General features: G+C 42.8%; 1 protein-coding gene across 3 annotated transcripts; it reads left to right on the top strand.

Annotated features, from left to right (window-relative positions):
* Nucleotides 1–4627: 4627 nt before the first annotated feature.
* Nucleotides 4628–8092, top strand: RPS12 (ribosomal protein S12). Of its 3 annotated transcripts, XR_001360696.1 has the most exons (7): nt 4628–4718; nt 4870–4920; nt 5077–5193; nt 7011–7113; nt 7250–7437; nt 7557–7658; nt 8003–8087. XR_001360696.1 is itself a non-coding variant. In XM_005859023.2 (6 exons), the coding sequence occupies exons 2-6, from the start codon at nt 4907–4909 to the stop codon at nt 8063–8065; spliced, it is 399 nt and encodes a 132-aa protein (XP_005859085.1). In that variant the 5' UTR covers nt 4628–4718; nt 4870–4906; the 3' UTR covers nt 8066–8092. The 3 variants fall into 3 exon arrangements, 2 of the variants coding, with proteins under 2 accessions (XP_005859085.1, XP_014389319.1); XM_005859023.2 differs by lacking the exon at nt 7250–7437 and having other exon boundaries at nt 8003–8092; XM_014533833.1 differs by lacking the exon at nt 8003–8087 and having other exon boundaries at nt 7250–7439; nt 7557–7649.
* Nucleotides 8093–13077: the final 4985 nt, after the last annotated feature.

The following is a 13077-nucleotide window of genomic DNA, read 5'->3' on the forward strand; positions in this document are numbered from 1 at the left end:
TACACACACACACACACACACACACACACACACACACCGAGTGGCCAAATTACTATGACCACCTGAAGTTTGTAGGCAAATTAGCTATAATTTTGCGCTGAAGTTGCTAGAAGGCCAGATCATTATAAACGTCTGAATAGCACAACATACCTAAGTATCGTTGCTGATCAAGTTCATCCTATGATGTTGATGGCATATCCCAATGGAGATGGCTTCTTCCAACAAGACAATGCGCTATGCCATGGTGCTCGTATTGGGCAGGAGTGCTTTCAAGAACATGAGGGAGACTTTACCTTGCTTAGGTGGCCCCCACAATCACCAGATCTCAATCCAATTGAGCATTTGTGGGATGAAGTTAAAAGAGCCATCAGGCAGCTGGTTCCACAACCATCAAATCTCACAGAACTAGACACTGCTGTTCATCAGGCATGGTGTCAGATTCCTCACATCACCTTTCAACATCTCGTGGAGTCAATGCCAAGAAGAATTGCCACAGTATTGAAGGCAAAAGGTGGCCCAACGAAGTACTTATGGGGTGGTCATAATAATCTGGCGACTCAGTGTGTGTGTGCGTGTGTGTGTGTACACACACACACACGCACACACACACACACACACACACACTTTGCTAATATGCAAAGTGTCCCTTGGGAGTTCGACAGGGAGAGCAGGAATGTGATTGCTCGCTATAATGTGTGCTGACCACCAGGGGGTGGTGTGGAATGAAGGAAGGCCCCAGCCAGCAGCCAGAAGGCCCCGATTGGCCCTGATCGCTGGCCAGGCCTAGAGACGCTACCCTTGCACGAATTTCTTGCACTGGGCCTCTAGTCCAAATATATGAAGGGTTAGAAGCATGATCTTTGATGGCCACTGGGCTCAAATACCAGCTTTCACATTTACTGCCTATGAGACTTTGGGCAACTCTCTAGGCCTTGGTTTCTTTACTTGTTAAAGGGGACTAATACCAACACTACCACATAAGATCTCAAAGATGACCAAGGAAGAAAAGCTATGACAATAATTTAGCACATTAACTGGTGCATAGAAACTGCTAAACAACATTATTTACTATGATTTATTGTTCCTAAAACAAACTTTAGAATTTATTTTTTCATATGTATTTCAGATGCACACTTGTGCACATTATGTAGGTATTATAATCTGCTGGTATAAGACTGTCTCTAGCCATTAGTTTCTATTTAGTAGTGTTCCACCTTTGGCTATATCTAAAATTGAGAAGAGGTAACCTTAAACATGAACTAGGAGAATCTATATTGAAGAACTCTCAAACCACCAGAGTGCCCTTTAACTTCATTTGTGGGAATAGAACCCATTTTATAACTAGGATTTAAAAAAAGAAAGAGAGAGAGAGAGAGAGAGAGAGAGAGAGAGAGAGAGAAAGGGAGAGAGAGAGAAAGAAAGAAAGAAAGAAAGAAAGAAAGAAAGAGAGAGAGAAAGAAAGAAAGAAAGAAAGAAAGAAAGAAAGAAAGAAAGAAAGAAAGAAAGAGAGAGAGAAAGAAAGAAAGAAAGAAAGAAAGAAAGAAAGAAAGAAAGAAAGAAAGAAAGAGAGAGAGAAAGAAAGAAAGAAAGAAAGAAAGAAAGAAAGAAAGAAAGAAAGAAAGAAAGAGAGAGAGAAAGAAAGAAAGAAAGAAAGAAAGAAAGAAAGAAAGAAAGAAAGAAAGAAAGAGAGAGAGAAAGAAAGAAAGAAAGAAAGAAAGAAAGAAAGAAAGAAAGAAAGAAAGAAAGAGAGAGAGAAAGAAAGAAAGAAAGAAAGAAAGAAAGAAAGAAAGAAAGAAAGAAAGAAAGAGAGAGAGAAAGAAAGAAAGAAAGAAAGAAAGAAAGAAAGAAAGAAAGAAAGAAAGAAAGAGAGAGAGAAAGAAAGAAAGAAAGAAAGAAAGAAAGAAAGAAAGAAAGAAAGAAAGAAAGAGAGAGAGAAAGAAAGAAAGAAAGAAAGAAAGAAAGAAAGAAAGAAAGAAAGAAAGAAAGAGAGAGAGAAAGAAAGAAAGAAAGAAAGAAAGAAAGAAAGAAAGAAAGAAAGAAAGAAAGAGTAGCTCCAGTTCTAAGAAGGGAGGTTTACAACTGATAGAAAAGATATTTATGCCCTAGCCGGTTTGGCTTGGTGGATAGAGTGTCAGCCTGGACTGAAGGGTCCCAGGTTCGATTCCGGTCAAGGGCACATGCCCAGGTTGCGGGCTCGATCCCCAGTGGAGGGCATGCAGGAGGCAGCCAATCAGTGATTATCTCTCATCATTGATGTTTCTAGCTCTCTCTCCCTCTCCCCTCCTCTCTGAAATCAATAAAAATATATTTTTAAAAAAGATATTTATAAGGTGAAATGTCAAGGCATAGGCCTATGATACCTGAGTCTCAATAGATTACGAGCTGCCAGAAGATAGAACCCAACCACAGAATGAGCTGAAAGGTACTTAACTATTTCCCCCCTATATAAATATGTTCTTTGGCAATGACTGCTTTCCTCATTTATGTTTCCCGAGTCTTTACCAAATTCCCCGCCTCCTCCATAATATTTTTCAGGGGCAGGGTGGTGATGCGGGGGAGAAGTCTACTAATATGTTTAGCATATTCACTTGTATGAACTTCAGATAATGGAAAACTTGTTGGCATACTACTTACCACATTCACTTTCAAAAACACAAATGTGTTCGGATAACTTACAAACAAGCCAAGGAGGCGTCAGTGCTTCTGCCCTGTCCTTCCTCCACTTGGAATACCGTCCTTTTCTCTCATCCTCCCGTGGGGATCCTCTCAGGTTTCTGTTTTTTGAGCCTATTTTCAAATGTTGCCGCAAGTCAAAAGTCTTTCTTTCTCTTACCTTTCCCCATCAGCCCCTCTCCCCAACCCCCATGCTACTTTGTGCCTCCCCTGTGGCCTTTAGATAGACTAATATTTGGCTCAAATCTTAATCCTACCCCAAGCATGACAGTGGCAGAAATCTTATCATTTGTATAAACGCTGCAGCTTTAAAAAAAAATGAACTATTGAACAACGAATTATGTGGACACCTTTTTAGGATGAGTTATGAATGGGAAGCAGATGCAATACTTTTTTTGTTGTTGTTAATCCTCACCCTAGGATATTTTTTCCATCGATTTTTTTTTTTTTTTTTAGAGAGAATGGAAGGGAGGGGGAAGAGTCAGACAGAGAGAAACATGAATGGGAAAGAGACACATGGACTGACTGCCTCCAGCATGAGCCCCGGACCCGCCAGGATCAAGGCTGAGCCTGAAACCAAGGTCAGAGCCCTTGACTGGAATCAAACGCCGCCCTTCCGCCCGCAGGCAGAGGCTCTAACCACTGAGCCACCGGCCAGAGCAGATCCAACACTTGCAATAGGGAGACACGAGAACCCCTGACCGGCTGCCTCCTGCACGCCCCCTACTGGGGATCGAGCCCACAACCCAGGCCACGCCGGCTGGGCGACACTTTGCAAAATGAACATCTGAAAGCTTTTAAAAAGCTAAAAATGAGTTATAACAACTTATTAAAATTTTCTATTCTGGTTAACTCGACCTGGCACTCTTATCCTGTTACCACTGTTCCTGCCGGGCACTCGGCCTGACGGGAACTGTCCGCTGCTCAGTGTCAGCGGTGCTGGCACCTACTGGACGCGGAACAGTTGCTGACTGGCTGGGCGACGTGTCAGGAGAGGACGTTAAAACAAAAGGAAAAAAAAATAAAGACTGTACTGATTAAATTAGCCTGTATTTCAGGTATTTGCATTGAACATGTGGGTGGGAGAACGGCCTGTCTTTGCAAAATTCCAACTGCTGCCTCCGGGGAAAGTCGGAGTTGAAAAACCTGGGACTCCACTCCCGACGGCGCCGGTCCGGCCGGGAAACGGACGCCGGGCTCTCAGGCTGCGCTTCCCGCGCCATTACAGGCCCTGTCCCCGGCTGCCACATTGGAGGTGTTTGCAAGGCACCTACTCAATCCCTATTTGCGCGGGACAACGGGTTCAGGGGACAATTCAGCGTTAAAAAAGTAAATAAAAGAACTTCATGTAGGACCAGCTACACTGAGAAAGCCTTCCTTTTCTCTCAGCCTCCCGTGTAACCTTCCGCCAGAAGCGGCCTCCTGGCGGAAGGTTACACTTCACTAACGATCGCGGGGAGCGTGCAATCGGCCATGTGCTTAGAAGTCGCGAAAACGTGTTGGCTCGTGTCACGCACACGCACGCACACGGGTGGCGATCGCCCACGGGACGGCACGCTCACGGACGTTCAGAGGGACTGTCGGGCGAACCGAGAGCGTTCCCACTAAGGAAGGCACAGCTGCGCGGGCGGGCAGGAGTCACATACGACGAGGTAAGGGTTAAAAGTTCTGAGCGAGCCAGGGAACCCGGAGTCTTGGTCTCACAAGGTCGAGCCCACATGCGCGCCTGGCCGTCCTCGCGCTCCGTAGAATGTGCCACTGGGCCTCCGCAGGCCCCGCCCCGGCGGGGGAAGATCGATGTGAGGCTGCCCGCGTTGCTGCCTGTCTCGCGTCCCAGTGATGGGCAGAGCAGCAGCGTCCTAGTCTCAGATCTCATCAATCCGGAAACAGAAATTCTCGAGGCCCGGCACCACCAGAGTCACCTCTTTCAAAGACCGCAGTGCGCATGCGCACAGGGGTCCTGGGCAGCCCTTAAATACCGTCAAGCGGGCGCACACGGTCTCTTTCCCTGCCGCCGCGGAGTTGCGCGGAGGCGGAGGCTTGGGGTGAGTTGAACGAGGCGAGGGTGGTGGTTATGGTGCACGATTAGGCATCTTTTTTTTTTTTTTTTTTGCTGGGTTTGGCGAGAAGTAGCAGGGCCCAAACTTAATCCTTTAGTTAACCGATGTCCTTTTCTTTTTCTGTCTTGTGTTACAGTGCGTTCAAGATTCGGCTCCACCCATAACCCACCGCCATGGCCGAGGAAGGGTGAGCCCGGGCCGGGAAGGTGGTGCGGGAAGGCGCAGGGCGCGGGCTCTGGGTCCGTCCTGGCGCCTTAAGCGTGCCTGGCCGATGACTGCTGAGTCCCAGGCGTTAGGCGGTGTGCGGGGAATTGACTGACCGTCTTGGTTTGTTGCATTGCAGCATTGCTGCTGGAGGTGTAATGGACGTTAATACTGCTTTGCAAGAGGTGCTGAAGACCGCCCTCATCCACGATGGCCTCGCGCGCGGAATTCGCGAAGCTGCCAAAGCCTTAGACAAGTACGTGTCTCAGTCTCAATAACTGTGGGTTGGAACTGGAACAAAACTGCAGCCGAGGGAAGAAAGCGTGGAGTTCACGGTGTTAGCACAAAAGTTCTGAATGGCATCCGTTCCACAGGAAACCTAGGAAAAGGTACCAAACTCATGCTTACATGGCCCACTTAGTCTGGGTTTCTGTTTGGAGTGGGATGAACACTTGGTTCGTAAAGTGAAACTACAGTTTTGAATGATGACTTAAATTGTCGGATACCCCTTCACTCCTTTCATGAGTGAAACGTAACAGTCTGACAAACCTGTAGTTGTGGGGCTAATTTCACGTTACAGGGCAGACAGAAACTTTCACTTGGTTTCTTGCAAAGTTAAACCAACCCACCTTCGTGAGATGGCAAATTTGTTGCAGAAGCGTCTGCACTTGTACATGAATGTAGTAAGTGAAGTAGCTGCTTCAGAAACGTGAATATAGAATTGTTCATATATATTCAGTTTAGTTTCAGGGCTGGTTACACTGGCAAAAACTGCATGTGTTAACTATTGGAAAATATCGGGTCTGAGACAGGTATATTTAAATCTGTCAAATAACAGGTGGAAACACTTGTTGGAAGAACTCCTCTGGTCTTGGTGTGAATCCCCCTGCACTGTTTGTGTCTTGGCGGAGCTGCAGGATTCTGGGCCAGTAACAGCAGGCAACAGCTCTGATCTAGTAGTTTGTTGCATGTAGCAGTCTTTGTGTATCTGTTGTTTAATTTTATTGAATTTACTGGGATAACATTGGTTAAAGTCATAGATTTCAGGTGTACAGCACTATACAGCCTTTGTGTATTGTATGTATTGTGTCCCATTGTTACCCCCACCCCCCCAAGTCTCCTTCCATCACCATTTATCCCCCCTTTACACTTTTCTACCTCCCTCCTTCCCTCTGGTAATCACCGTACTGTTTTCTGGATTTTTTTGTTTGTTTTTGCTTAATCCCTTCATTTTTGCTCCCCCAGCCCCCTCTCTCCTGTCAGTTTCATGTATCCATGCTGGTTTCTTCTTTGTTAGTCTATTATTCATTAGATTTCACATATGTATGGCATTTGTCTTTGACTGGCTTATACAGTCTTGATGGGTAAGATTTCCCCCTTTATGGCCAAGTAGTATTGTGTAAATGTATCTCAGCTTTTTTATTAACTCAATCTACTGATGGGCACCTGGGCTGCTTCCAAATCTTGGCTATTGTGAATAATTCACAATGAACATAGGGGTGCATACATTCTTTGGAATTACGTGTTTTGATTTTTTCAGATATATCCCCAGAAGTGGAAAACTTGGGTCATAAGGTTCCATTTTTAATTTTTTGAGGTACCTCCATACTGTTTTCCACAGTTCCTACACCAGTCTGCATTCCCACCAAAAGTGCAGGAACGTTCCCATTTCTCCACATCCTTGCCAGCACTTGCTTGTCTGTTTGCTGATAGCCATTCTGACAGGTGTAAGGTGATAACCTCATTGTGGTTTTCATTTGCATCTCTGATGATTACTGACTTTGAGCATCTTTGCATATGTCTGTATGCTTCCGTTTTCACCACAGATTAGTAAACAGTTCCCCTGCTTAAATTTGTTCGTCTTCCGGGTTTCTGAACACTTGAGGTTTCTGTAGGTGAATTGAATGAATATGTGTAACCTATAAAGGCTCATCAAACTAAAGCAGTTATCACCAATGCATGTGCTGCTTTTGTTTTGCCATTGTAGCCAGTGCAGACAACTCCTTTATAAAGTGCAATTGTAGTGGATGTAGATCTGAATTTTAGCTTTAATTGTTTTATTTTGCATTTCAGGCGCCAAGCCCACCTTTGTGTACTTGCATCCAACTGTGATGAGCCTATGTACGTCAAGTTGGTGGAGGCTCTTTGTGCTGAACACCAAATCAACTTAATTAAGGTGCGTTACCTATCTAATTTGATTTACCTCAACTGTTAAGAGATACTTTTGCTCAAAGAAAGCTGGACCAACATGTTAGGAATAATGCTATCTGTAGTGGTTTTTGTCACACCACAGCAAATTTTGTGGTGTCCAGCTTAATGCTTCCTACAGATATGAAAATCATCCCATACACTTGATGTTGGCTATGTCAAAGGTGGTTATAGAAGCAACTATTCTTCCTGCAGTACTAAATGCTAATTTTGATGTTGGTATGGAACAAACCAATGCCTGTAATGATCTTGGTGCTGTACATGATGACAACTGGCTCCCTCTACTGAATTGGTGTGAGGAAACTGCCTGTCACCCTATCTGACTACAGTACCTTCTGGGTTTGATTTATTGTCGGTACAGCAGCATTAATGCCCACTAATACTGTGATGTTTAAAATTCCCCCCTAATAGGTTGACGACAACAAGAAACTTGGGGAATGGGTAGGCCTCTGTAAAATCGACAGAGAGGGAAAACCCCGTAAAGTGGTTGGTTGCAGTTGCGTGGTGGTTAAGGTAAGTCTGTATCTATCTGTGGGATGAAGGTTGTGCTGGGTTAACAGTATGTTTTCTGCCTTTTACAAAAAAAAATAAAAATAGTCCATAATGCAAGCCAGCCAATAAGTCTGCTTACCTGAATGTGTTCTGCAGAAATTTAGAGAAAGCTGGCAATAGTAAAGCCATGTTACGAGCCTTAAAGACATTGAAGTCGTTAAGGTCCCTGAAAATGGCTATAAGAAGTTTTAATAAACAATTTTCATGAGACACGAGCTAATTTTAAAGCTTTACTATAACTAGTACTGATGGCTTGCTGGAATTTCTAAGTGTTACTAAAATGAAAATCCCTATGACTTTTTTAGGACTATGGCAAAGAGTCTCAGGCAAAGGATGTCATCGAGGAATACTTCAAATGCAAGAAATGAACAAATAAACTTGGCTTTTGTTTATCATGTCTGGTTTGTGTGTGTGTGTGTGTGGAGCGGGGAGGGCAGGCAGTAAAATAGGTCCCTGTTAGTGAAGGACAAAAGATAAAGGTAATTGTTGCAAAATAACTGGAAGCTTGCTATTTGTTTCCTCGGGTTTCTAAATGAAAGCCTACTTTCCTAACCAGTAAGTAACTTCAAGGTTGGCAGTTGAAGGGAAACAGTCTAAGCAAAGACTGTTGTATTGATGTATTGATTCTCACTAGGGTACCTTTGGGGTGGGGGTGTGATTTATCATGACTGATTTGGCCAGCCTAGAGCCTGGAGAAATGGTCTGAAGCCAGTCAAATGTGATTGTTAATGAATTAGAGTCTTGCAGCTGGACAGTGAGTGTACTGAGACAAAAGGTGGGCAGGGTTGTATTTAGGCCATGGGACACCAGGAAGTATATTGTGTCCAGAGGTGCTTATGGACATTCCCGTGAGGAAAAGTGAGGTTGTCCATTGTTTTCATTGACTTAATAATGCTTCAATGGACTCCAGTCCCTAAGAATTGTGTAAGTGATGACCTATATATTTCAAAATTGAGTTGGGTGGGTTGCTATGAGTAAACTGTTGAACCAAGTAAGACTAATGGACATCTGGTTAATTGGAATTTCTGGTAAGTCACTAGTATTTGATTTCCCCCTGGTTGGCTAATCTTGCTAGACGGCACATTGTGAAGCTGAACTTGAGCCAGCCTAGGTTTTGAATGTGCATCTTGGGAATTTACAGGTTTAAAACCCTTTTCCAAAATCTGACTTTTGAATACATAGTGACCTGTAATATCACTAACGGCTGATTGTCCTTGCATAATACCCACTGTTGGGAGGCCTCAGGTGTAAGCTCTAGAGCTAATGTTTCTAAAACAAGGATAGGTCCTTTAGGTGGCATAGTTGGGTTTAGCTGCTACCATTAAATGTTTAAGGAAAATGATAAATTCTAGTTTCCTTAATCTGTTCAAACATTTGAGTCTATATCTGGGACAGATGTTGATTTAGTAACAAAAGAACCATTTGCGTTTTAAAACAGTTTTTACCTTTTATAGGACATAATTTAGGCTGGGTAGGGAAAATTAGGTTTATTGGTACTTAGAGTGTATTTCCATTTTTTTCACTTGCTCCTTTTTGAGATTGGGACAAGAGGCTGAGTAGTAAGTACTCTTCCAAATGATTTTCAGTTACACATTTTTGGCATGTCAAAGGAATTTTCCACCTTTGACTCCCTAAGTGCTACTTGCTGTGTTTATGCCTCAAAGTCAGTCTGCATGAGCCCAGTCAGCTTGGCTCAGTGGTGGAGTGTCTACATATGAACCAGGAGGTCGGTTTGATTTCTGATTAGGGCACATGCCTGGGTTTTGGGCTCAATTCCCAGTGGGGCCTGCAGAAGGCAGCCAATCAATAATTTTCATCATTGATGTTTCTACTCTTCCTCTCTGAAGTTAATAAATTATATTTAAAAATCAGTCTGCTATATAGTCTTCCTCTCACTTTTAATTTGGCTTTTGTCCTCTGCCAAAATATGGTCACCAAGACCTTCATGGTCAAAATGCAATAGATAGTAAACAGCCTTTTCCTTTTGATCTCTTTATCAGCATTTTAAATTTTTTCTTCACACTGGTCTCTGCTACATTCATCTTCATTCCCCTGTCCTTTCCCATTGTAATAGTTCAGAGTTCAGGCTGTTCTGTTTCTCTACAGCAGTGGTTCTCAACCTGTGGGTCACAACCCCTTTGGGGGTCGAACGACCCTTTCACAGGGGTCGCCTAAGACCATCCTGCATATCAGATATTTACATTACAATTCATAACTAGAAACATTACGGTTATGAAGTAGCAACGAAAATAATTTTATGGTTGGGTCACAACATGAGGAACTGTATTTAAAGGGCCAGAAGGTTGAGAACCACTGCTCTACAGCCTTCGTGGGACATTGTTCTGTAGCTTCCACTCGAGATGGCTCTGTAAACATCCACTTGCACCTCAAATTTTGTATGTCTCAAAGGAAAGGTTATCTTCCCCTTAAAAACGTTTTTAGTTCGAGGAAAGAGCTGTTGAACATAGTGTACACATAGTCTTTGCACCAAGTGCTTACATCCAATATGTGTTACTTCTAATTTCCCAAGCCAGAGGCCTTGGCCACCCTCAACTCTTCCTTAATCTTACCTGACATGTTGTAATCCAGATAACTACAACAGCTTCCCAAGTGATTTTCATGCCGAGTCGCTACTCTATCCACACTGTTCCATTGTAAATAAAGTCACACCTGTCTCTGACTTAACCTGTTAGCTCCTGCTTCCCCTTAAAGAACCTTTTTTTAAATTATTATTTTTTTAAAAAATATGTTTTATTGATTTTTTACAGAGAGGAAGGGAGAGGGATAGAGAGTTAGAAACATCGATCAGCTGCCTCCTGCACCCTCCACTGGGGATGTGCCCGCAAGCAAGGTATATGCCCTTGACTGGAATCAAACCTGGGACCCTTCAGTCCGCAGGCAGACGCTCTATCCACTGAGCCAAACTGGTTAGGGCTAAAGAACCTTTTTCTTTATCTGGCAGTCTCCCCATCCTTCAAAGTCCAGCTGAAATATATAGTCAGGATTTCTATAGTTTAGGTAGGGTTCACAAAGAAACTCATCCAAGCTAAAGCACCAGGGCAGAAACAAATGTTTTCATCTTTTATTGGGGAAAACAGTTTTATGAAATCAGTTGCTCTGTGCACTTAGAATCTTGTTGAGGACATCCCCATGTGCCCAAAATTAGATAAAACAGCCAAAAACTTGATAATGCTCTTCTTACTCCCATGGATAATGAGACTTGTGCTCCAAGCCAAATACTCCATTTTCTATTGGTTAACTTTTTTTTTTTTTTTTGGCCCTGTCTTGAGATTTCTATTATATGTACTACTGGTAAACCACTTTAATGCTTTAAAATGAGCTAGGGCACCCATAGAAAAATTACAAAATGGCTATTAATGGTGTCTTAAAACAAGAATTGTCTGTCTTCAACTAGATTGTTGAGGCAGCTGAAGCATTAAGTGTTCAGAGGTTATAAACTAGAGTGTAGAAGTATGTATTAGTCTTACTAATCTAACCTTTAAAATGGAGCTTGATTTCTCCCCTTACTCCCTTTTAGATGAATACATAGAGTTGGGCTCAAGGAATATGTTGAGCACTAGCAAACTTGTGATGCCTCTTGATCCGCAAAAAGGAAGGATATTTAGCCACAGAGGAGAAATAAGATCACAACTTTGCTTCTGGGCTGAGGATGGGGCAGGCTGATGGCTGAGAGGGGTAGGATTGTCTTCCCAGCCAGGATCCTCTGCTCAATCACAAGCCAGAAGACCAGAACTTTGCAGTAATTACTTCCTGCAAGAGCAATGGCGGCATCATGGCTGGTCTAAGATACCCAAGAGAAAGGCTGCTAGGCTTTCCCATTCTTCCATGGAGAACCTATTGGGTGAAGTCTGACTTGTTGGTGGCCAAGTGCTGGGGGCAGAAGGGTCATCGAAGTCGAAGTTGAAGATTAATCTTACAGAGGGTGATCGCTTTATAGGACTTGCACCACATAAGTACAGGCGTACCTCAGACAGCGGTTTGGTTCCACACAACCGCAGTAAAGCAAATCACATGAATATTTGGTTTCCCAGTGCATATAGTTGTTATGTTTACACAATACTGTGTATTAAGTGTGCAGTAAGTACCATTGTCTAAAAAACCCCAAGAACACCACTGTACATGCCTTAATTAAAAATAATTTATAGCTTTGGGGGGCTGGGTGAGAAAGGTGAGGGATTAAGTACAAATTGATAGTCACAAAATAGTCATGGAGATGTAAAGTACAGCATAGGGAACATAGTCAATAATGTAGTAACTATGGTACCAGGTGAGTACTTGAAATATCAGGGTACCACTTTGTAAACCTGGAACTAATACAAAATAATATTGAATGTAAACTGTAATTGAAAAAACTGCTAAAAAATGTAATCTGAGCCTGTTGCAAAAATGGCTCCTTTAGACTTGCTTGTATTGACACATCAGAAGGACCAGGACTTGAGCTCTGCAGGCAAAATTAATCATTAATACTTAATAAAAACATGGGTTACACTTCAAATAGCATAAGCATAAAACTTCTTTATTACAAGCTAGATAGTTTTCTAAAATGTATTTATTGATTTTTAGAGAGAGGAAGAAGGGAAAGAGAAACATTGATGACAGAGAAACATTGGTCAGTGCCTCCTGCATGCATATACTGGGGATTGAGCTGGCAACCCAGGCACATGCCCTGACTCTTGGTGCATGGGCAGACACTCATCCACACCAGCTGTGCACAGGCCAGATGTTTTGATCAGCTTTTTATCTAAACCCTTAGAGTCTAATCACAATCTGACTGGTTCAAGTTGCATTACAATTTGGCTTTTGTTTGGAAAGGCTTGGAAACCAGAGAGGAGAGTGACCTTAAGGATTCTTTACCTACACTAAAGGGGCAATTTTCCAAATTCTGACCTAGTTAGCATGAAGCATCCTTAAGAGTATTCCTCTACTTTTTTTCCTTTGCTCCACATTCGCTGACCATCTTCATTACCCCATTTGCACTCCTATTTTGGTTTCTGCAGCAAATTGGCTTTGGAAAGAGAATGTGCCAGAGAAGTGCTTTTATGGGTAGAAACTCGGTCTCTTTCAAGTTTCGTCTTTCTGTATGAACTAAACTGACTTGTGGAACAAAGATGGAGGCCCTGGTGATCATTCTGTCCTGCCAACCCAGGAGGTTCTGTTACCTTGCATTTTCTGGTAAAGGAGAGGAAAATTGAAAAGCATCAATTCAGAATGCCTTTACTTAAGAGAACACATTTATTACTAATTACAGGTGAAAGACTGGTTATAGCTGTAAGTGTATTTATCACAGAACTGTTAGTGAAACTTTGGTTTGTTAAAGGAGAATATGTAAAACTAGAGGCCCGGTGCACAAAAATTTGTG

The sequence above is a fragment of the Myotis brandtii genome, unplaced genomic scaffold (genome assembly GCF_000412655.1).
Source record: "Myotis brandtii unplaced genomic scaffold, ASM41265v1 scaffold123, whole genome shotgun sequence".
Classification (NCBI taxonomy): domain Eukaryota; kingdom Metazoa; phylum Chordata; class Mammalia; order Chiroptera; family Vespertilionidae; genus Myotis; species Myotis brandtii.

Excerpts from the sequence above, each read along its gene's own strand:
- RPS12 (XM_014533833.1), top strand. Across the intron at positions 5,194-7,010 it reads GCTGCCAAAGCCTTAGACAA|GCGCCAAGCCCACCTTTGTG; the intron begins GTACGTGTCTCA and ends TTTGCATTTCAG. Across the intron at positions 7,114-7,249 it reads ACCAAATCAACTTAATTAAG|CTTAATGCTTCCTACAGATA; the intron begins GTGCGTTACCTA and ends TGTGGTGTCCAG.